Source organism: Priapulus caudatus, unplaced genomic scaffold (genome assembly GCF_000485595.1).
Source record: "Priapulus caudatus unplaced genomic scaffold, Priapulus_caudatus-5.0.1 Scaffold786, whole genome shotgun sequence".
NCBI lineage: Eukaryota > Metazoa > Priapulida > Priapulimorpha > Priapulimorphida > Priapulidae > Priapulus > Priapulus caudatus.
The window spans coordinates 98,146-121,032 of record NW_014577847.1 but is presented as its reverse complement, the minus strand read 5'-3'; the positions used below and the strand labels follow the sequence as shown (position 1 = coordinate 121,032).

Below are 22,887 nucleotides of genomic sequence, written 5' to 3'. Positions count from 1 at the left end.
CGTAAGTGTTATCGTAGCATTAACTTTAGCATTAACTTTACGATGTTTCTGACAACGGGCCCCAGCTTTTGGGAGTAGCAGCACAATAGCGGCAGTGGTACGGCACCATCACTCTCTCACCACCGTGGATTGGCTAAGCGTCATTCAGAACTAGATAGAGATCAGTGGCTAGGGAAGGGCTTGTATTTGTAATGTAAAGTAAGTTGTAGTAGTTGTACTTGTAAGTTGTACTTGTACTGTAGTTGTAGCCTACAGTTTCGTGGTTTGTAGGCTGAATTTCAATTTGTACCTTTCGTAGACTTGGTCACCAATTTTTTTACATATACGCTTAGTGATCTAGTACTACTTACAAACACTGTCAATTGGCCGATTTATAAAAGATGTTACAATGGAAAGAATTTGATCATTTTTATATATATTTACACTTACAGTCTCATGTAAAATTATTTGAACACACTTCTAACAACAAACACAAGACTACGATAACTACCGTCTCGCCATCTATTGGGAAGAGCGTTGACCGCATTGCATTCTGTGTTGCATAAAGCAAGTAGTTCCACGCAGTATTAATGAAAGTAACCCTACAAAGTAGAATTGTACATTGTTTTCGTTTGTATCGTTTCCAATAATGATATTTCTGTAGATGTAATGTTGTTCACGCAAAATAAATAACTTAGAAGCAGTTTTTGTGGCTTTGTGTTTGGCGGATGAACACATCGCTAATAAATCGAATAAGGATGGTCTTTTCGTCGTTGACTTGTATCCAAAGTAAGAATATAGAATTTTGCTCTTACGGAAATAAACCATATTTATTATCATGCTGTTCCAATACACATAATATATTCTGGTTAGCACCACGTATTAGTACAGTGCATCATTAAATTCATTTAAAGATACGTAGCGACTGCGTTAACACGTTACGAATGCACCCTGTATGATGTATGGAGTCGTCGGTTTGTTGCTGCACGTGTGACACTTGGTCTGTGACTACTATTTACTAAGTACTGCTCATAGGGTCTATGTCCCCCAGGGTACTGCCGGAGCGTACCCTGGTAACTATCTGATATGGTTAGGGAGTAGGCGTAGGCGACTCCCTAGACTCGTTAGTGGAGTAGGCGAGGTATGGTCCGGCATATTAGATACCAGTAGTAGTACCCTAGTACTACTAGTACTAGTACTACTACTAGTAGTACTAGTAGTAGTAGTCCAAGCCGATGCAGACCCCAGTAATGGGGTCTGCGGCCGCGTCTATCTCAATCACGAAAAGCCATCTCCAGTTTGGAGGTGGCACTTATAAGTAATATATGCGCCCGATATATACAATCCTATTGCGTGGAACTTACTTTAATCTGAACTTGAATCATTTATCTACGTGCATGCACGCTATGATGTCCTGGTAGCGGCCACAACATAAGAATATATTAAGTTGTTAACCTAATGGTAAATATAAACATCCAAACAAAATGTTCTGTCTTCATTCACATTTGTCAACCAATGAAAATCACTTCCGGTTACTTCGGCTATTCCCAATGTTCAACAGGAAACATGGTAGGTAGTCCGCGCCATCTATTATTAATATATCTATTATCTATATCTTATTATCTATTTCGAATTATTATTTCCGAGTGAACCCGAAACTACCGGAAGTGAATTTCATTGGTCGATCGAAAAATCAGTTCAATATGGCCAAAAATATCGAAGTTACTCTTACTAGGATGAATTATTGCATGAAAACAAAGTTCTGAAAAAGCGATAAAGTCTTCGGAAAGCGATATTGACAAACAGAAGGTCTGTACTTGATATTTTGTGTCGGATATTCCCCTGTCACGCCCTCAGTGCTACTCGATTCACCTATCCAATGCCCACAACAAAAATTGCAACAATTTTTACAAGGATGACTGCAGACGATAAACCCGCACCCTCAGATTAGCAAAGCGGAGTTATAACGTCTGCATTTGCGGAAAAATTAGATAGTACCAGGTTACGTTCCGGCAGTACCCTGAGTGACATGGACCCTCTCAGCCTAAGTACTAGTACTAGTGGTAGTACTACTACTACTTGTAGTATACTAGTACTAATAGAGTAGCAGGATGAGTTGGAGGCATCTTGCAAGTGCGGACGTGCATGAACAATTTGTTTATGCAGCTAGGCGCTATACCCACGGATAATATTTTACCCAGAACACCCAGGCAGTCACTCAGATAGTGCGGAGGTTGGAAATAATTTCCAACTGCATGTTACTGTTAAAGTAAACCCTCCTCTCATGATTTTTAGCATGTATTTCACTCGGCTTGTTTGATTTGTATCAAGCTGTGTGAATATTAAGAGTATTTTCATATTTGATTGCAAGTGCCAGTGGTCACAACTGCATGTTTTTGATTAGATTTCTAAACTGGTGTTTTTTTATTACAGAACACAAGCAAAATGTCTGCAGATTTGCAGTGGGCAATCATCAGGAACAACTCTTGTTTCCTTGTCAAGAGCAGAAATGTGTTTAAGGGATTTACAAAGGTATGGTGGATTAAGAGGAAGTATGAAAACCAGCTGCAGATTATATGTCCATTGAGCTGCTACAGCTAGTATATATGTTGGGTTCTACTCGGGCCTTTAACGCATGTCCGTTGGGACATTCTTTCTAACTTAAGGCTAATTTGTGATTAAATAAATCCAACAACACGCATTAATTTTTAGCTGTGTTACTTTTGACACCGTGCTCCGACCTGTGATTAGAAGATAAAAATAGAATTTGTTACGTTTCCCTGAGTGTACTTACAACATCACTAAACAGGAATTGCTCCAACCTCTGATTAGCTCAAAAACATCAACTGATGTGACATTTTGACACAGGAAGCATATAATGGGAAGTTTGACATCTTATGGGAAGGGGGAGGGAGAACAGAAATAGAAAAGAGAGGTACAGGGGAAGGTTGAATACGGAATAGCTACTTCCCTCACCGACACCCCCTTAGACTAGATTTTGTTATCAATCGAGTTGTACGTGTGTCATATATTGACAGACTTGAGAAATGTCACAACTTCTATTTTTATCTTCCAATCACAGATCGGAGCAATTCCTCTGTTTAGCCGAATGTCTTTTGACAGTTTACCTGCATATCTGAGCAACCAATTACATTTGTATTGGCTCCAATTGGTTCAATCCTCTCCCAGGCCCTCCCGCATATATCCATAAATGAAATGCCTTCTGAAATACCCAAGGAGAACCCTTATATATGTTAAAAGGCATAAACGTTGCTTATGACTAATTACATTTCACTACAGTAATACATCAATCTTCGTGTAAAATTAATGCTTGGCTTGTTTATTTATTTCAAAAGGAACCCAACAACCTGAAAGGTATCAACTCATTCCGTTATAATGGATTGGTTCACCAGAAAACAATCGGTTTGGAGCCAGCAGCTGATGGCAAGGGTGTTGTTCTGGTTACCAAGAAAAGATCTGGTGAGTGTGACAAGAAAGGTGACAGAATTATTGCTGACAATAGTCCCGTGTGCGTACATTGGAGAACTGGGGCGTAAGCACTGAGCACCAAAGTTACACACGACCATTAGAGCTGAGATCAGTCATTTTATTGTACAAAACCGTGCCCCCAAGTGACCAGCCATTCTGTATGTATCTACGTGTTGCAAGTGTTGGTTTATATCAGATCTGTTGCAACGTTTACAGGTCGTTCTAAGCCCGCGCAGGCGTTCAACCGTGTCACGTTGAAGCGTGGTGGTAGACAGACCATCACCGGCATCAGAAAGTTCATCGTTAAGAACAAGTACCGCAAGGACCTAAAAAAGGTAGAAATTCTCGAATGAAAGTAAATCTGAAGTAATTCTTTGTTAGCGTGCACTCTCGTTAGTCTTGTGGTTTCTGAACCTATATCTGTTCAATTGATATTACTGCTGTATATAATTGTGCTCCTTGTTGTCCTCGTGGGTAAATGAAGACAAATGTGACCCGCTCCAGCAAAAGCAGGATTAAGTAGGAAATTCTAAAAATTGAGTTATGTGCATATCTGAATAGATCATTTAATTACCTTTAAAATGATATATAATATTTGGCTATATCTAAAGAATTGACCGATCTACAGCAATTTGGAGATCGGAAACCGACTTATTCCTGAATATGCAGCTTTTGAGATAAAGCGTACCGGGTAAGGGGCCCAGTCGGGGATGAGCGGTCAGGGGCCCTTCAAAATATTATTATTATTTATTTATTTTAATTATTAATGACCATAATAATCTAGATATATCTGAACCTATATATCCAGATTAAATATGCACTTAGGAACTTATTTTTGTAAACATCTCATTTTTGTCCAGGTAGACTATTTTCAGCATTGACATGTGTGCGTGCTCATTACTCAAAACAATGACTTGCGACTTAGTCCGTATTATGCTGGAGCGGGTCACAAATGTCGGTAAACAACAGTCTTTCTATGAATTCATATTTATCTTGTGTTAAATCCAAGAAATTGACTTACTATCGAAATTTTCGATCTCCCTTCGGGAAATCTTCATCAGGATGTGACGTCACCATAGGTGGCAGCAGGTGACATCAAGTTCGTGATGTTACACTCGAGGGGGCATGCCCCAGGTGGGCGGCCTCGTCTTCAGTAAGTCACCTGCTGCCACCTATGGTGACGTCACATCCTGATGAAGATTTCCCGAAGGGAGATCGAAAATTTCGATAGTAAGTTAATTTCTTGGATTTAACCCAAGATTTCCCGAAGGGAGATCGAAAATTTCAATAGTAAGGTAATTTCTTGGATTTAACACAAGATAAATATGAATTCATAGTTTCAACGAAATCCAATGAACTTATTTCATTCAACAGTCTTTCTGTATACGTACTTTGCAGGTGGCCGTAAGGCGAGCCAGTGCTATCTTGAGAAGCCAGCGGCCTGTCGTTGCAAGGAAGGCACCGCGCAAGCCACCCACCAAGCAGTAGCCATTGTAATTAATACACCTCAATAATAATTAAAAAAAACTGCTGAAAGCTGCTTCGTTTTTGTTTACATGCTTCCATACACTCCAGCGAATACACGTATTAATTAGAGGAAATGAGCAACGGTTACAAGTGTTGACACACCTTAGCAGAAACTGAAAGTAGAATTTATGTTCTTGTCATTGGTTTTGGACATTATTTCTGTCAAATTCTTTGGAAAGAATGCTTTGTAAAGGAATTATTTGGGCTTAAAATCAGATGTTTTAAAAGCTTTACACCAAAGAAGCACAGTTTAGCAGAGAAGCAATCACTTCAGTGAATATATGTCTAGTGTAAAAAAAAAATTCACGGAGCTTAGAGTTGGCCCTGTGTTCACAGTTGCCAAGTACATCAGCCATATAACATTTAAAATGTTGAACAAATATCGTCGCGTTACCAGGGCCGTGGCTTGTGCCTGCCTCCCACTAGAAAAAATTGATAATACATGGTTAATGGCAGTCACCTTCCCAGACAAAATGGATTACCTACATTCACTAGCGGATTAAGGTCGGGGCAACAGGTGCACGTGCCCCGGGCCCCCCACATTTGGGCCCCCCCACATTTAGAGTATCCTAAAATTTACAAAACTGTCGTAATTGTGATCCACAAAATTCTTAGCATGTAACGGTGAAGTGATGCGTTTCCCAGGCTGTTTCTCTGACTGAATTTTGCTGTTCAGCTGAAGGACACTTTCCCTAATACCGAAATTGCTCTGAGAATCTATCTTTCATTGATGGTCTCGAATTGTAGCGGTGAAAGGTCATTTTTTCAATTCAAGTTGATTAAAAATCACATGAGAACCACGATGAGCCAACAGAGACTGGTAAACCTATCTATCGCTAACGAACCGCTAACTAATCGCTGGTAACCTCGCTATCGAACGTGAAATTTTAAATTCGTTGAAACACGATGAAATACTCTCTGAATTTGCAAGCATGAAAGTGCAGAAAAATACAGACTATAGGGCCCCCACACAATTGCGTGCCCCGGGCCCCCCACACGCTTAGTCCGGCCCTGCCTACATTCCTGATTACGTTGTCAAGAGAAAGAATTCCCGTTGGCTCTCTTTAACTAGCTTTATTTGGCATGTGCAGCCGTATACATAGCCTTTATCTAATTTATGAGAAGGTGAAATGCTGAAACAATACTTCGATTATATATACCCAGCAATTGTTTTACACGAAAGATCCCTATCCGTATTTCGCACATTGGTAATCGTAGTGTATAACCCTATTAGATGTTCCTGCAGAAAAGCAGGGCACTGTATTTGCGCGTGCCAAATATCTGACGATTATAATAAGATTTCGTTCAGTTATACTTTTAAAATGTTGAGCAAATTAATACTCGTCGCAATAGCTTGACATAAAAGATAAATCCTGATATAGATATAGATTTAGATCACGATCAACAGCAACGCTGTGCTACGCGATCTTGTATCATGTCTCTCTGGTTGACGTTACAATAATACAAATTAAATCGGCCGATAGATGGCAGTGTGTGTCCTATGTGGCATGTGTCGGTCACTAAACTGTAGGCCTACATTGAGGCCTACAGTGAGATCGAGAAGTCCAGCTGTGCTATGTAGGCACTGATCTCAATATACTCAATATAGTTAGTATAATAATTATCACTCTTGAAGATGGCGACGATTTTGTTGTTGCATTGAAGCGGCACAGCCATAGAAGTGAAGAGAGTGTACACGCACGCACACATGCACGTGTACGTGCACACGTGCGTGCTTGTGCACGTACACGTGCGTGCATGTGCACGTACACGTGCGCGTGTGCACGAACACGTGCGCGTGTGCACGTACACGTGCGCGTGTGCACGTACACGTGCGCGTGTGCACGTACACGCGTGCATGTGCACGTACACGCGTGCATGTGCACGTACGCGTGTGCACGTACACGTGCGGGCGTGCGTGCGTGTGCACATACACGTGCGTGCATGTGCACGTACACGTGGGGGCGTGCGTGCGTGTGCACGTACACGTGCGTGCGTGTGTACATACACGTGCGTGCGTGCGTGTGCACATACACGTGCGTGTGTGCGTGCGTGTGCACGTACACGTGCGGGTGTGCGTGCGTGCATGTGCACGTAAACGTGCGCGCGTGTGCACGTGCGTGCGTGCGTGTGCACGTACCCGTGCGGGCGTGTACGCGTACACAGAATACATGTACATATACGTACTGAACCGAGAGCGCACGTCGCACTCGAAATCTCATCGATTTTTGTAACAAATGACCCAGTGACTTGTGACGTCACACAGATCGCGCGGAGATTTCTACCGATCGACAGACTGCGCGGCAATCTCATCCTTCAGCATCTGATATAATATAACAGTTCTTTCAACATTATAATTACAAGAATTACTGTTCTAGGATGTCAAGGATCTAGGTTCTTCTTCTAGGTTCTATTATTTTCTTCTAGGTTCTAGGTTCTAGAATGTCAAGGATCTAGGTTATAGGCACGATGCGTAGGAGCAGATGGAAGAAAGATGAATATGGATTGCGCATCCACGTCGGGGGGAGTTCGAGAAGTTTGGGCGGAACCGGGGGGTGGGGTGCACTCCCATTGTTAAAGGTGCTGGGGACGTGCCGCTGGACAGGGTATATTTTCCTAACATCATTATTGGCACAGGGTTATCTAGATACCCAGCAAGCAAGCTGATAATGGCTAAATATTGGCAAAACAATATTGAGCCAATATCACCAGGCCGATATTAAACCAATATAGACAACCAATATTGCAACAGGGTATACTTTTTAGTGCAGTATATTGGGACAGGGTGTATTTTATGGCGCAATGCAGTTTGCGACAGGGTCAGGTTTTCAAGGTCCCCGAGGCACCCCCCTACCCAGTTCCGAGGCGAGTGCCCCCCGGGGGGGGACCCAGTCACTCGCCGGTGTGAATTCACGTTCGACGTTATGAGTCAATGAAGCTACATCGTACCCTCTACATTTGCTTTTCGCCTTTGGTTTATTTACTCCCCTGGCTGTTCGCCTATACCCTTCTCCCTTCACGCCTGCGTGTAGCGTCAAACCTATTGTTACAGATTTAACTCGAGCGGGCCTTCAGTCACTTACGAATGGGACGAATAGAGATATGTACGAGATGAGTGCATAATTATTTGCCGGTTAGCTAACGGAAACTTGATTCAACCAAATCTTTCTAATTGTGTCATTATAATCCTTTAAGTGGCTTGCTCCAGCACTAAATCTTAGATATAACTATCGTTTTAAATACAGACAATAGTTAGTCGATATATGAGAATTCTAAGCGAAGTTTACAGTTTGAAAGGCCAGCATCGTCACTGGAAGATGTAGAGAAATATGTGTAGGTTTATTCGTGTGCACGGAGAGATCCAGGTAGAGTCCCTTAATATAGAAAGTGACTCTAGTCTCTCCCATGTACACACACGAATCCAACAATGTAAGACGCAAAAACACACCACATAACAGAAGCACAGCTATGAATCTAAAAGGAATACGACTTTATTGCGATACAGTTCTCATACAACCGACTTTCGTTGTCACTGTGAATCTGCGAGCAGATTGTAAGCCGACACGCACCTACGCGTACGCACACACACGTACGCACACACGCGTTCACACATACATACATATACATATACATACATACGCACATGTACTCACTCGCACGCAGGATGACGGAATAGTGATCGTGATTGAATGAGAATTAAATAGTGAGCGTGCTTAGATGAGAATGTACAGAATATTCAAGAGCAGAATAAAAAACAAATGCTAATTAATTAGCGATACGTAAAATAGTGAGCGTGCTTTCGCTGACAATCTGCGTGCGATCGAGCTCATTACCAACGTTGTACAGATTCAGTTTGCGCGACTTCAACATCACAACGCCTAACATTTTTACGGTCTACAGTCAGTCTGGCGAGCGCTGACCGGCAACCTGGTCAATCCTTATTGTTTTAATTTGACAGCGCCAACGAAACGGACCACGAGCAGGACAACATATTAGTGATTGTTCATTCTACATCAGAACACTACGTCTACTGGTACAATGACGAACATGTAAGTAATGAACGGTGTCCGGCAGTCGGGCCCGATGAGTTAATCATACACGACAAATAAAAATTGTACTCATTCATGTTTATATACAGAATGCGGTGTGTAGCGGCCAAAATGAATACGCAGTATCGTGAGAGCTGTTTATCCGCAGCTGCAGTTAAATATCTCTCGATAATGACTGCAAACGATTAGTCACTAGTTTACACACTATAAGATCGCTCACACAAACGCACACCCAAACACAGACACGTACTCGCACACTCACGGCCACGTATTAGGAGTCTATCTATATTAATAGACTCCTGGTGATATATCTATGCGCTTCGTCTACAGCATCTTTTAGTTATTTGTGAGCGTGTGGCGTGAGTGACGCCAATGGTAGCGATTATGTCGACAGCGATGGCGGTGAACGTTGACGATGGCAGTGATGATGGTCTGGCACGGCCGCGGTGTAGTAATAACGAAAACAGGAACGCGACTTGTTTGTGGAAAATGGCGAAAAATGTATAATAAAAAAATTAAAATGGCCGCTTTTCTATAGTGAGTGACGGTGGCGATGATTATTTACGACGATTATGATGGCGAAGTTAATCACATAAATAGATGTTAACGCGAGGGTAGCAATGATGTAACGATGATGGATGCTACCGAATGCTCAGTGGTATGAGGCCGGTGGGTGACTGAGGGCCAGCGCGTCCGCGTAAGATTTGGCCTCCGTCTGTCGGTTCTTCTGTCTTATCAGTAGCAGGACGGTGACGACGACGATGACGATGAAGAACAATAGAACGGCTGTGGTTGTGGCGATCACGTGCTTTGAGATGCACGTTTCGTCTGCGCTGGTTGGAGCTTCGGCGGTCATCATCATCTCACGGCGCAGCTCTGAAACAAAACAAGAGTGAGTTTGTACGTCACACATCGCATAACTGCTTGGATCACTGATTAATTCCGTCACAGTTATTGCATATAACCAAGCGCGTATTACGTATGCATTATTATTATAGTAGGTACACATACTTAATATGCTCTTGATAAAACTTTAGTGGGTAGCCAAAACTATAGCCGTATTTCGTGATGAAACCTCTCTCATTGGCAATGATGATCTATATCCTATATGCTATATGCGTAATATGCTATATCCTATATCCTATATCTATCATCTATATGCTATGCGGAGTATATGTGCTCATGTGCCAGATTTCCCGCTAAACTACGAGGCCGTTTGCAGCCGTATGTGGCAGGCAGGCTCGGCGAGTTCCGCCTAGCATTAATCATTTTTCGTCGATAAATAATAATATACCATACAACACCATATGAAAACGGCATGATGCGAAAGATAAGAGAAGACCAGTGTGCGTCGCAATTATAACTAGAATGATTGTCCCAGAGAGGGACTAATAATACCAAGAGCGTATTAAGAAGGCTTCTAGATGGCTTCTAGATGGCAAAAAGTCGTCTGACGATAGACGTTTTTATACAGCGGTTGGAGTGCGTGCGTAGACGTGGCGATCGATACGTTTTTGTACAGCGTGTGCGTATCTGTGTGTGTGTGTGTGTGTGTGTGTGTGTGTGTGTGTGTGTGTGTGCGCGCGCGCGAGTGTTTCTTTGTGTGTGTGCGTGCGTGCGTGCGTGCGTGCGTGCGTGCGTGCGTGTATGCAATACAGCGATAGTGTAAACAATTGCTATCGAAATCGCTGGTGATGACGATAGCCATGAGTGATGACGATAGCCATTACCTTCCTTCAATTCCTCGTCGTCGCTTGGTACGAAGACGTGCATGCTGTTGAAGACCTTGGCAGAGATCACGCCCTTATCGGATAGCTCGAGATGAATCGCTGTGTCTCTTCTGTTCCTCCGTTTGCCTCCAGTAAATGTACTCTCGCAACGAGGCTAAAAAGGAACGAACCAGATATCATCAATGACGGAAAGCGATGAGGACGTAGGACGCGCATCTGTATGCGCGCAAATGGCGCCAGTAGGACACGCATCTGTATGCTCGCAAATGGCGTCAGCGAGAATTAAAACGCAATAAGAAATTTAATGAGATGGAGGATTGCATTTCACGAGAATGGTATCGAGAATGGCTGAAATAATGACTAATCGGGCCTGTAAGAGATAGACGTAACGATTCACTACACGCTGGTATTTCTCTAGTGTAGTCTAGTCAACTATAATATAGATGGTCATTCATTGTATGATCTAGTATGGTATAATTTGTCATGATAGTATGTTTGAGTGTGGTACAGGTTGTCATTATAGTATAGTATAGTATGGTGTAAGTGGTCAGTACACTATAGTCTAGCATAGTTAGTTATCTATATACTGGTTATTGATCATTATAGCAGGTAATATCAATTGTTCAGTAGCATTTTATAAATATATGCAAAGAGGTAATAATACCTAGGTATCTGATGATATCTTGATGATATGTTGATATGTTGTTTATTACAATATAATTAATTTGTATCGCTCGCCTGGAGCGCAAACCCCTTGCGAATATATGTGACATTTTATTTCGACAATGGGAAAACGACAGAAGTGTCATGCTAAGCAATTTCATACCTGGAAGCACTCGTCCACGCACACGTTGCACTGGCAGTCGAAATAGACGTCGCCAACATCCGGGAACTTAAAGACTTTGAAGTTGGCGACGAGGCGGGTTCCACGGTCGTCTCTCTCCTTTTGCACATTCTTGATGAATTTATCGTGAATCGGACATCTGGAAAAAAACGATGACAAGCGCTCAGACCTAACACACGTACCCGAAGCCTACCCCCTAACCCTAACCCTAACCCTAACCATATACCTGACCCTAACCATAACCCAAACCCTAACCTTAACCCAAACCATATTATACCTAACCATAACCATAACCTTCACCCTAACCCTAACGTTAACCATAACCATGACCATAACCATAATCTTAACCATAACCATAACCATAACCATATCCATAACCCTAGCACCCTAATTCTAACCCTAACTCTAAACCTATCCCTAACACTCTAACTCTAACCCTAACCTTTACCCTAACCCTAACCCTACTCTTGTTGGGTTACATTATTGTATCTAGTCTAGATGTACCCCTCCACCCAGATGTACACCTCACCAGTGGCGTAGCTAAGATTTTTTAGCGGGGGAGGCACTGGGGGGGGGACCTTACATTTTCGTGGGGGGATTTTCGTCAGGGGAGGGCACAATATATAACTTTTCTTTGTATTATACTGTTCTAACGGCACATTTATCAAGCATGAATTTTCAATGTGGGGGGGGGGCATCTGGGGGGCACAAAAAATTTGTGGAGGTGGCATGTGCCCCCCAGGCCCCCCCGTAGCTACGCCCCTGCACCTCGTTGTATATTAATAACGCTGGTAGGTATAGGTATGTAGATAATGGTGTAGATAATAGATGATAATAGTGTAGATAATAGGTGTAGGTATAGATATGGTCGGTAAATATAACGATGGTAGGAGAAATCGACAGCGCTCACCCTTGCTCGTCAATGAGGTCAACACGACCCATGCCCATGCCGTCGTGAGCGTAGCAGCTAGTGGCGATGATGTCAAAAGCACCTATATGTACAGTCACAAAGAGATGCCACGCGTTATTATTAATTTATTCATAAATTATTTATTAATTTATTAATAAATTATTTATAAATTTATTAATAAATTATTTATAAATTTATTTATAAATTATTTATAAATTCATCGCGTAATGTAAACTAAATCCCGAACATGAGAATTGCAGCAACGAGGGCGCTCTAATTAACGCATCAAGAAGTCGTGCAATGCATCGATCATCCTATCAAAGATAGGATTTAGATTTTTTTATTAGGTTTATCAAATTTTACAAACACGCAAATCACATCTGTTATGGTTGAAAGATGAAACAACGCACTATGATCAGTGTGCATGTTTATGTTTCGTGGTCAAATAACCTTAGTAGTAGTCGCCGTCATGACGGCGTGTTTTCTCTGATCAAATTTCAAAACACATCCGTTCTAAAATCCGATTGGAATCATCGAAATGATCTAATCACACGCGGTGACACATCGACCGATCGCTTGCGGTTGCAGCTTGCAGCGCCTGCGCTAGGCTTCGCAAACTGTCAGACCGTTTTGAGATCACATCGCTGTCTGTTGGCGCACACTCACCGGTCGAGGAAATCTCCCAGATGAGGGAGCCAACGTCGCCTAAAATGAGTTGTTGGACACCGCTGCCGCTCAGTGCAGGACCCTTGATGATTCTAAAGCGGCAATCAGGTACTGGCATACCGCCTTCAATGAGGCTGCTCTTTGGCGGTCTGTAACATCAAGAGGTAGCAACGTTGAAATGCGGTATCATGAGAGACAGCGAGCGAGAGGGAGATAAAACGAGAGCGAGAGAGAGAGAGGGAGAGAGAGAGAGAGAGAGAGAGAGAGAGAGAGAGAGAGAGAGATGGAGAGAGGTGGGACAGCGCGAGTAGAGCAAGAAAGAAAGATAGACGGCGTGGCAGAGAGATTATATATGTCTACTTTATTCCAGCATCAAACAGCCGTTCTCTTTATTATAGTGTTATGTTTTTTATGTAAATGTTTTTTTAATGTTTTATGTGCAATGAGTTTATGTTTCTTTTGTTTCCGTTACCGTCAATTGCGGTTGAATTCAAACTTACGGAACGCTGATTCCGTAGTCGACCGTTTCTAGTTGGTCCGATCCAAAGTCACACGTAACTCTGAACGCCTTATCCCATTCCTCCAACACCCCCAGTTCTGGATGAGTCATAACAATGATGGTGTTGCTAAATCGGGCCGTGCCACCAAACCTAGTCGTCTGTTAAAATAAAGTTTGCTAAAACATACACTTACATTACATAACATAAACATACACGTACATTACATAAACATACACGTACATACGCACGAAGAAAATTACGCACGCGCGCGCACGCACACGTATGAACATCCGTGATAATAATTCAAAGTTAAAGATGGACTCTAGTAGAGTCCGTGAGAATCCTTGTACGCGTGTGGATCGCGATGGCGCAGCAATACAACCTTGAGTATTGTTATACCGAATCGCAGTTGGTGGTCTGTGTAGAAGGAGAGAGCGAGAGAGAAGTCTCAGCGTGGACCATCCGCGAGAGACTACGACAAAGAAGAAGAAGAAGAAGAAGAAAGGAGAAGGAGAGAGAAAAAAAGAAATACGTGCGCGTGTGAGCAATCACTTCGCGTATCATATCCCTTCTTGTCATAGATCTAGACCACCAACTGTGATTCGGAAACAACATTCATTGTTGTATCGCGTTATTACAATCCACACGCGCACAATATTATACATTAAGGCGTGTATACGAACATCGCGAACTCCTTCAGTGCCGCATCCATCTAGAGGTAGGTTGAAAACAAGCGAATTCCTGCCAGTTCCCAGCGTTCTGCAGGCGTCGCCCTTGAAATATCCTTTGGTATATGCAAGGCCTTCAAACGGATGGTCAAATCTCAAAGCAACACGCATATTCTCTCTGTTCATGTCGCACTGAACATCGATACCTGGGGAACGAAATTCGCACGGCTTAGCTATAGATATGGCTTTGCATAACATTTGCATATGTTAGGTAATAACAAGAAGCGAAAGATAATGACAATAATAACGACACCGTAATCAGTAAGAGAGGCAGCACCGACGAAAAACAAAACAATAATAATAATAATAATAATAATAACAACAACAAATAAACAAACAACAGCAACAGCGGGGATGTTACGTACTGAGCACGGTGATGCCGGTAACTTCCTCGGGATAGAAGCCGGCGTCGCGGGCCGCCTGCGGAATGTTCCTGGATGGGTTACGGCCCCGTCCGGCGAGCGACTTCGACGAGTCAGTCTTGACCGACACCGACGGACCACGCCGACCGTCCGCCCTTCCGCCATTTGTCACTAAGGACGCTGATGATCCCACCTCGCCCGTCGCTGGTTCGTCGGGGATCTTGCCCTCTCTAGCGGAACGGTAACACATCACGGTAACGTTAGCTGTCGAATTTTTACCTTCTCCGAGAGAAGGTCGTACCTACCGTGTTATCGTCACGCGTGAGTCATCATAGATCTCGATTTGTATTGTATCGATTTTGGGGTCCTGTCGTATATGCCTGCGCACTTATTACATGCACCAAGAGCGTATTAAGAAGGTAATTAAGCCTTCTTAATATGCGCTTGTATGCACATATCTGGTGGGGGGGGGATGTACATACGTAATTGCAACATGTTCTGCTAACATCTATGACAAATACGACATGCGCATATACGCTCTCCTATGACACTATATGCCAAATATTGGCGAGTCAACTTCGTTCCGCTTTACAGCTGAAATTCACTGCTTGCGTTCATAATAGCGCTCCTAAACTCCTACGATGCGCACAACACATACAACAATATTTGTCATAGGAAGAATCTTCCTATGACAAATAGTGTCATAGGAGAGCGTATATGCGTATGTCGTATTTGTCATAGGAAGATTCTTCCTATGACAAATAGTGTCATAGGAGAGCGTATATGCGTATGTCGTATTTGTCATAGATGCTAGCAGAACAGGCTGGTAATATCGTACAAGTGTGAGTGTGTAAAGTGTGACGCAACCTCGGCACGTCCGACACGCATCACACTTCGCCCTATCTATATATGCGTCCTCGATTTATCGATTACTCCGATTTTCTGGAAGATTCGTACAAGATGTCCAACCTGTTGTAGTAGTCGTCGTAAGGGTTAAGGAATCCTTCGCGATCACGAACGCGGGAAGCTCTGCTGCTGCCTGGTCCGTACGGGTTGAATTCGACGTGAGGCTCATCAGTGGTTGTCTCACGCACGAACGGGTTAAATGGACCGCCTCGTGGCTGCGGACGCGGGCGCTCCTCTACCACGACCTGACCCCTATTTGGAATCTACAAAGAAGACAGACGAACGTTGCTTACTTAATTATATAGGTGAATGATACTGTCGTTGGCAGATATTTCCTATATTATTCACTCCTCGATGTTATAATACATGTATCTACATTATGAACTTGTAAATTATATTGATACTATCTAGAGTCCATAATGGAAAATTCCATGCCATTTTCTATTACGGACTCTTGATAGTATTTATTTCGTTAAGTGCTAAGCCTTTATTATCGAGGGTGTCTGTTGTGCATGTATTGCAATGTACGGTAACATGGGAAGCTCATTTCTCCACCAGCTCCCCTGCACGTACACACTCTCGCCACCCTCGTCTCTCTCTCTCTCTCTCTCACTCTCTCTCTCTCTTTCTCTTTCTCTCTCTCTCTCTCTCTCTCTCTCTCGCGCGCGCTCTCTACTTTCTTCCTCTCTCGCTGTCCGTTTCTCGACCTCTATCTGTGTGTGTGTGTGTGTGTGTGTGTGTGTGTGTGTGTGTGTGTGTGTGTGTGTGTGTGTGTGTGTGTGCGTCGCGCGCACGCGTCGTGGTGTCGTGTGTGTATCGCACTTGCTTTCTCTCTCTAGCTCTTTCTCTAACTCTCTTCTTCTCTCTAGCTCACCGGACGATAGGAACACCGACTCTTCCGAAGTCTTGCCGGCTCTCCTCATCCTTGAGTAACAACCGTATTGTCGGGAAGCGGCGCACTCACGACCCCTGTCTGACACCCTCCTCCTGCTCCTCCTCCTCCTCCGGAATCTCTTCATGCGATTTGCTGTCCGCCTCTCGCGCGTTGTGGGAACGCGATTGAAGAAGGCTTCTACTCCTCTCGCTCTGCCGGATGGGGCGGGGCTGGGGCTGCGGCGGCGGCTGCGGCTGCGCGTCGTGGGCGCGTCGTGGGGGGCTTCATGAACGGGTTAAAAACTCGCGCGGCGGGTCGATCGCTGGCGTCGGTCGCGGAACGGTTAAAGAACTCCCGCGTCCCGCCGGCCTTCTTCGTGCGCCGTCGTCGGTCGCTGGAAGAAGCGAGGCCGGCGTGTCGGCTGTCTCCTGCGTCCCTCTCCTCCCGCGCAGCCGTGCTGGGTTCCTCCTGGATAAGCGCAGGCGTCACTCGCTTCACTGCGTCGTCAGCGCAGCACGCTGCGAAATAGTCGTTACTCTCTATAGTGAGTTTTGTTCTCCTTCGGAGGAGTAGTATAATCGGAGTCGAGATGATGTGTACGAATTAATTATATCACGTAATTAAGATAATCGGTTTAATCGCATGGATATGATCACATACTATATATATATTATAATATATATACATATATATATATATATATAATGCCTATATATATAGTATATATATATATCGATATATATACACGAGGAGAGTAAATTACCAGCAAATCATATTGTTTTCACTAATCGATGGTTGATAATGATCGTACTGATCGTTGGTGGCGCGTGGGCCCATAGTCATTTTTTTATTAACAACGATGAGATGTTGAATTCACGTGCTGTCTTATCCCCGTTTCTGTCCTTTACCTGCTTGTTCTCGTGTTCTCCAGGGGCAGGTATATGATCCCGATGTTGTTTCGGACTGGGAGGGGGAGCTGCGTGTCGTTGGCTCGTTGTCGTCCGTGACAGTGCCACGCGGTGGCGCCGCCTGGTGTCGTGCTCCTTGTTGTCGTTCTCCTTGTTGTCGGCGCGCGACTAGCTCTGGTTGTCGGCGCTCGGGTTTGTCGTCGTCGGCGGCGGCGGCGCGGCGCTCGTCTCGTCGTCGTCGGCGGCCGTCGGCCGGCTTCGGTCGTCGTTCGTCGTCGTCGTCGTGGCCAGTAGTCTTCCGCGACGCTCGACAGAATGTCCAGCGGTTTCCTTTCTCGTAACACGGAATTGGTCCTCAACCGCTCTGCCATCTTCAGAGGCTGGTACGGGCGATAGCCTATTGGTCCGGCCTGGGGCGTCGTTCGCGTCGTCGTGCGTCTCGTCGTCGCTCTGTCCTCTTCTTGGTCGTCGTCGAAGTCGGAGGCGGCTTCGCTGCTTGCCTTTGCTTCCGAAAATATAATCGAAGCTGAAGCGCGCCGTATGCTTTTAGGGGCAACTTGCGGTGTCTTGCGCGCACGCTACCGCCTGCGAAAGCGAACGGAGCACGGTTAATGTCACAGTGAACAGGATCACACACGTTGTTTAGTGTGTGTGTATTGTGTGTGTGTGTGTGTGTGTGTGTGTGTTGGTGTGTGTGTGTGTGTGTATGTGTGTGTGTGTGTGTGCGCTGGGTGTGTGTGGCGTGTGTGTTTGTATGTTGTGGTGTGTGTGTTGTGATGTTGTGTGTGTGTGTCTGTGCTATGTATGCTGGTGTGTGCGTGCGTGCGTGCGTGCGTGGCGTGCGTCTGTGCGTGCGTGTGTGTGTCCTGGCGTGCGTGCCGTGTGTGTGTGTGCCTGTGCGTGCGTGCGTGCGGTGTGGGGCTGTGGTGCGTGCGTGCCCTGGCGTGCGTGGTGTGAATGCACGTTAGTGTAGTATGGTGTGCATTTTATCGGTTACGACTCAAATATCTGTCAATATAAAGAACGATACAATCAAGAGCTTAGTAGTACTAACATCCTTTCGGGCCTTTGGTAATAATAGGAGTGAATAATAATAATCATATAGATAAATTAAAAAATAGAATATCTATTATTATTCGATGTCTGATATAATGTGTGTTTCTACAGCCTTGCCAATAATTCTTGTCAACTGCATTGAAGTAAATAACGTTATCTATAGTTCATTTTTCATGGAAAGCCTATAGATTATGAATTATCGAGCATCAGCCACATATTCGTTATCATTTCTCATTTTGTTGTTTGTTTTATTGATGATGGATGATGATGATGGTGATGATGATGATGATGATGATGCAATGACCTCTCTCTCCTGCTCTTTCTCTCTCTCTCGATCCTCTCTCTCCTCTTCTCTCTCTCTCTCGTCTCTCTCTCGTCTCTCTCTAATCTCTCTCTCTCGTCTATCCATGCTTCTCTATCTATTCTGCCTTCCTTCTCTTTCCTCTTCTCTCTCCCGTCTCTCGTCTCTCCTCTCTCATCTCTCTCTCTCTCTCTCTCTCTCTCTCTCTCTCTCTCTCTCTCTCTTTCTTTCTTTACTTTCCCCTCTATACAACTGGTTCTCAGGCAGGCACAACTAGGACACAACTAATGGAAAAATGAAGAACCTGGCCGAGTCCATCAAGCTCAAGTTTTGTCGAGTCACTCTTCGATGACAATTGCTTTATGATGCAGCTTGCTGCGCCATGATGCGCCAGCTTGCATAGATACACCTGCTCTGGGTTCAGGCGCCGTGACGCGGGTTAAGTGGGCCTTCACACCTCTAACACCGCAGGCTGATATACACACAGTATCTCTCACTCATATCTGTCTAAGAGCTGTCACGCTTCGCTACCAAAGCTGCCAGGATGGAACATCTTCACGTTAAGACCGTGTCGCCGGTTGAATGTAGGCCAGAAATGCGGAAGAGACTCGACGGGACGGAGCCGCCCCCACGAGGTAGCGCACTCGCCCTACAACGTCGCCCTCCCTGCATGACGGAACGTCTGCGGTGGCAGTCAGGAACCGTATTGTAACTGTTACGAACTAACACTCGACTCCCTCTCTCTCTCACGCGATTCGTCAGTGCGTGACCTATCGTTAATGACTGTATTATACAGGTTACGCGTGACCGAGAAGATTAGGACGCGAACAAAATGGATGCTTTGTCGTAAAATCCGATAATTTGTTTCTACGAAATAATTTATCCTTTTCCCAGGGATTTCGTCTAGAGGAAAATTCCTTAGAATAAACCGCGACGAGATTATTTGTCTAAGCTAATCCGACATTCATTCAACACGAACTTGTACCTTTCGCAGCAGTTATATAACCTTTACACCACAATGGTGACGTCACGAGCCAGGCAGTGGGGGCGAGGATCAACTCGTAACGCAGACTACACAGATAGTTGCTATCTAATTCCCAATAACAGATAAAGGTTATATTTGGCAGGCATTTTGCTATTGCTTCATGAATAGCCCCGAATGTCTGATCATAAATTTTCGAAAAAAGGTACTAGGTAGAGAGATGTCTCAATTCAGTAACTTCTCTCGTAGAATATCAATCAGAGTGAATAAGAGTGAATGAAACGAATAGTTTAGTTTTGAAACAGCGTTTTGTTGTTATTCACACCTAATAACATGCTAGTAGCCTTCCCTTGCTGACCGTGCGCGAGTATGTGCATACGTAGTTAGCGGTATATTTACTCCACTCACTCTCGGGCTAGAACACAGTCCGAAACTACTACAGTGCTTATAACCAGAATGTACGAAATGGATTGGCTCCGGTTGTATCCGCTCTTCCCTACTTGGCATAGAAGACCGCTAAACCCTGCCACACCTAGCTAACGAGTGGGATAGCCCGTAGAACTACCAAAAAAGAGATGGACCATAACGAACATATCGGGAAATCTCTTACGCTTTGGGATCTTCTGCTCTCAAACCGTGCTGTTAGTGATGCTTATAGGGTCTATGTCCCCCAGGGTACTATCGGAGGGTACCCTGGGTACGGTTCGATATATCGGAACGTACCCTGGTAACTATCTGATATGGTTAGGGTCAGGGTTAGGGAGTAGGCGTAGGCGACTCCCTCGAATCGTTAGTGGAGTAGGCGAGGTACGTTCCGGCATATTAGATAGTACCAGGGTACGTTCCGATATATCAAACCGTACCCAGGGTACCCTCCGATAGTACCCTGGAGGACATAGCCCCTCTCAGCGTTAGTGATAGGCACTCATGGTTTATAGATTGTCGAGTGCTGTCGGAAAATGTATAGCGCTCGTGTGGCGCAAATTATATTATGGATATTCGAAAAACTATTGGATTTGTAATTAATTAAAATAGTTATAGTTATAATATAATAATTATTTAGCTGTCAGCAAAACTCACCACCAACAGTAGCGCAATGTAGAATTGCCTCTTCATGTTTTCGTTTGTTTTGCCTCCCTCACTGTAGCTGAAAAAAATGCACAAATAAACCCGTCATTAAATATATTAACATTGGTACTATGCGAGCTTCTACATTGTTAAGGCACCAATTCAATGAACTCGGCAGTACTTGCAATGTCTATCTGTCCGTATTCGCATGCAGGGAAAAACGCAATGGCGAAATATAACGAAGCTAACGCAACCAAAGGAGACGGGTGACGGTAGGTACTCTTGCTATAGTTAAGATTACTGCAGTTAATAATCCGAAAATTTGGAACTGGAACTGAACTGGACCGATTGCAGATTTGCAACTGCACATATCATATATATATTATCTTATATGGAAAACACAACGTCTAACGAGATATATGAGTCGGCAAATCATATCCAAAGCGTGTTAGCACCTTCAGCCTCTCTTCGGGTTGCCTATATCAACTACCTCCCTCCCGTGTGTGCGCCTGCCATTTTGCTAGACCACGGTGTAAGCCCATCTCTGAATAACATCTTCGCTTGGATGACCAAGCATGCAACCGGTCGCATATAAGCATATAAACTGGTAAACTGGACAAGTAGGTCAATCCGATTCGTTTCCTGGTCCCGACACGCATACGTTAGAGTTAAACTTACGTGCGAGTCGGACAGTGGCTGCGTGACGTAGGACGCAGACGGCATGACAAAGATTACGTGATTAAACACACGCACGCTCGCACTCTGACCGACTATCACAATTACGTGGATCTGATACGTTTGTGTGGTGTGTGTGTGTGTGTGTGTGTGTGTGTGTGTGTGTGTGTGTGTGTGTGTGTGTGTGTGCGTGCGTGTGTGTGTGTGCCTGTGCGTGCGTGCGTGCGTGTGTGGGTGTGCGTGCGTGCGTGCCTGTGCGTGCGTGTGTGAATGCACGTATGTATGTATGTGTGCATTTTATCGGTACGATTCAATATCTGTCAATTAAAGAACAGAATACAATCAAGAGCGTATAAGTACTACATTCCTAATTCGCTTTTGGTATAATAATATGGAGTGAATAATAATAATAATAATAATAAAATAAAAAATAGATATCTATTATTATTCATGTCTGATATAATGGTGTTTCTACAGCTGCAATAATTCTTGTCAACTCATTGAAGTAAATAACGTTATTATTAGTTCATTTTCATGAAGCCATAATTATGATTATCAGCATCAGCCACATCATCGTTATCATTTATATTTTTGTTGTTGTTTTTATTGATGATGATGATGATGATGATGATGATGATGATGATGATGATGATCCTCTCTCTCTCTCTTTCTCTCTCTCTCTCTCTCTCTCTCTCTCTCTCTCTCTCTCTCTCTCGCTCTCTCTCTATCTCTCTCTATCTATCTGCCTTCCTCTCCCTGCCTCTCCCTTCTCTCTCTATCTCTCTCTCTCTCCTTTTCCCTGCCTCTCCCTTTTTTCTATCTCTCTCTCTCTCTCTCTCTCTCTCCCTGCCTCCCTCTTCTCTCTCTCTGCCTCTCTCTCTCTCTGCCTCCCCCTTCTCTCTCTCTGCCTCTGTCTCTCTCTCCCTGCCTCTCTCCTTCTCGCTTTCTCTCTAGCTCTCTTCTCTCTCTATCTCTCTCTCTCCCTTTCCCTCTCTCTTCCTCTCGCTCTCTCTTTTCCTCTCTCCCTAGCTCTCTCTACCGCGCGCGCGCTCTCTCTCTCTTTCTTGCTATCCTTCTCACTCTGTCTGTGAGTGAACACGGACTTGAAAAGCGCGCGTGTGGTTTTACCTCTTACGACACAACGGCATCTATGCAGCTAGCGACAGTTTGTTATGCTAGGGGCACACGAGCGATTTTTATCGCCCGATCGCGGCGATTAAAATCGCCAGCGAATTTAATCGCCCGATCACGAAAGGGCACACGTAGCGAATTTAATCGCCCGATCACGAAGGGGCACACGTAGCGAATTTAATCGCCCGATCACGAAGGGGCA

The 22,887-nt window shown here is 44.3% G+C and overlaps 2 protein-coding genes and 2 long non-coding RNA genes across 5 annotated transcripts in view; 1 reads left to right on the top strand and 3 right to left on the bottom strand.

Moving 5' to 3' along the window:
- The window catches only part of LOC106813525, a 4,016-nt gene extending 3,552 nt beyond the window's left edge, over window positions 1–464 (bottom strand). The window contains exon 1 of one of the 2 annotated variants that reach the window (XR_001394480.1): window positions 430–464. This is a non-coding gene — a long non-coding RNA (uncharacterized LOC106813525). Of the gene's footprint in view, window positions 1–289 lie in introns of both variants that reach the window. The other variant, XR_001394479.1, reaches the window with a different exon arrangement.
- Window positions 465–674: 210 nt separating this feature from the next.
- On the top strand, window positions 675–5,007 carry LOC106813526 (60S ribosomal protein L28-like). Its single transcript, XM_014817684.1, has 5 exons — window positions 675–768; window positions 2,413–2,511; window positions 3,336–3,459; window positions 3,685–3,803; window positions 4,867–5,007. The coding sequence occupies exons 2-5, from the start codon at window positions 2,425–2,427 to the stop codon at window positions 4,954–4,956; spliced, it is 420 nt and encodes a 139-aa protein (XP_014673170.1). The 5' UTR covers window positions 675–768; window positions 2,413–2,424; the 3' UTR covers window positions 4,957–5,007.
- A 3,455-nt stretch (window positions 5,008–8,462) lies between these two features.
- Window positions 8,463–16,635, bottom strand: LOC106813522 (cuticlin-1-like). The gene is made up of 10 exons (XM_014817677.1): window positions 16,564–16,635; window positions 15,742–15,953; window positions 14,788–15,014; window positions 14,378–14,568; window positions 13,695–13,852; window positions 13,195–13,343; window positions 12,529–12,610; window positions 11,601–11,757; window positions 10,775–10,928; window positions 8,463–9,920 (listed from the first exon to the last, which is right to left on the bottom strand). The coding sequence occupies exons 4-10, from the start codon at window positions 14,546–14,548 to the stop codon at window positions 9,697–9,699; spliced, it is 1,095 nt and encodes a 364-aa protein (XP_014673163.1). The 5' UTR covers window positions 14,549–14,568; window positions 14,788–15,014; window positions 15,742–15,953; window positions 16,564–16,635; the 3' UTR covers window positions 8,463–9,696.
- Window positions 16,636–17,939: 1,304 nt separating this feature from the next.
- LOC106813518 overlaps window positions 17,940–22,887 on the bottom strand; it is a 20,312-nt gene continuing 15,364 nt past the window's right edge. The window contains exons 2-3 of the long non-coding RNA XR_001394478.1: window positions 20,892–20,958; window positions 17,940–18,057 (exon numbers count right to left, since the gene is read on the bottom strand). This is a non-coding gene — a long non-coding RNA (uncharacterized LOC106813518). The remainder of the gene's footprint in view (window positions 18,058–20,891; window positions 20,959–22,887) is intronic.

Bases quoted from the DNA above. Each gene is read 5' to 3' on its own strand.
- LOC106813526 (XM_014817684.1), top strand. From the start codon at position 2,425: ATGTCTGCAGATTTGCAGTGGGCAATCATCAGGAACAACTCTTGTTTC. The intron at 3,460-3,684 runs GTGAGTGTGACA...CAACGTTTACAG, and splicing joins GGTTACCAAGAAAAGATCTG to GTCGTTCTAAGCCCGCGCAG. The intron at 3,804-4,866 runs GTAGAAATTCTC...CGTACTTTGCAG, and splicing joins ACCGCAAGGACCTAAAAAAG to GTGGCCGTAAGGCGAGCCAG.
- LOC106813522 (XM_014817677.1), bottom strand. From the start codon at position 14,548: ATGAACAGAGAGAATATGCGTGTTGCTTTGAGATTTGACCATCCGTTT. The intron at 13,853-14,377 runs GTTCGTATACAC...TTATTTTAACAG, and splicing joins GCACTGAAGGAGTTCGCGAT to ACGACTAGGTTTGGTGGCAC. The intron at 11,758-12,528 runs GTGAGCGCTGTC...GTTTTTTTCCAG, and splicing joins GACCTCATTGACGAGCAAGG to ATGTCCGATTCACGATAAAT.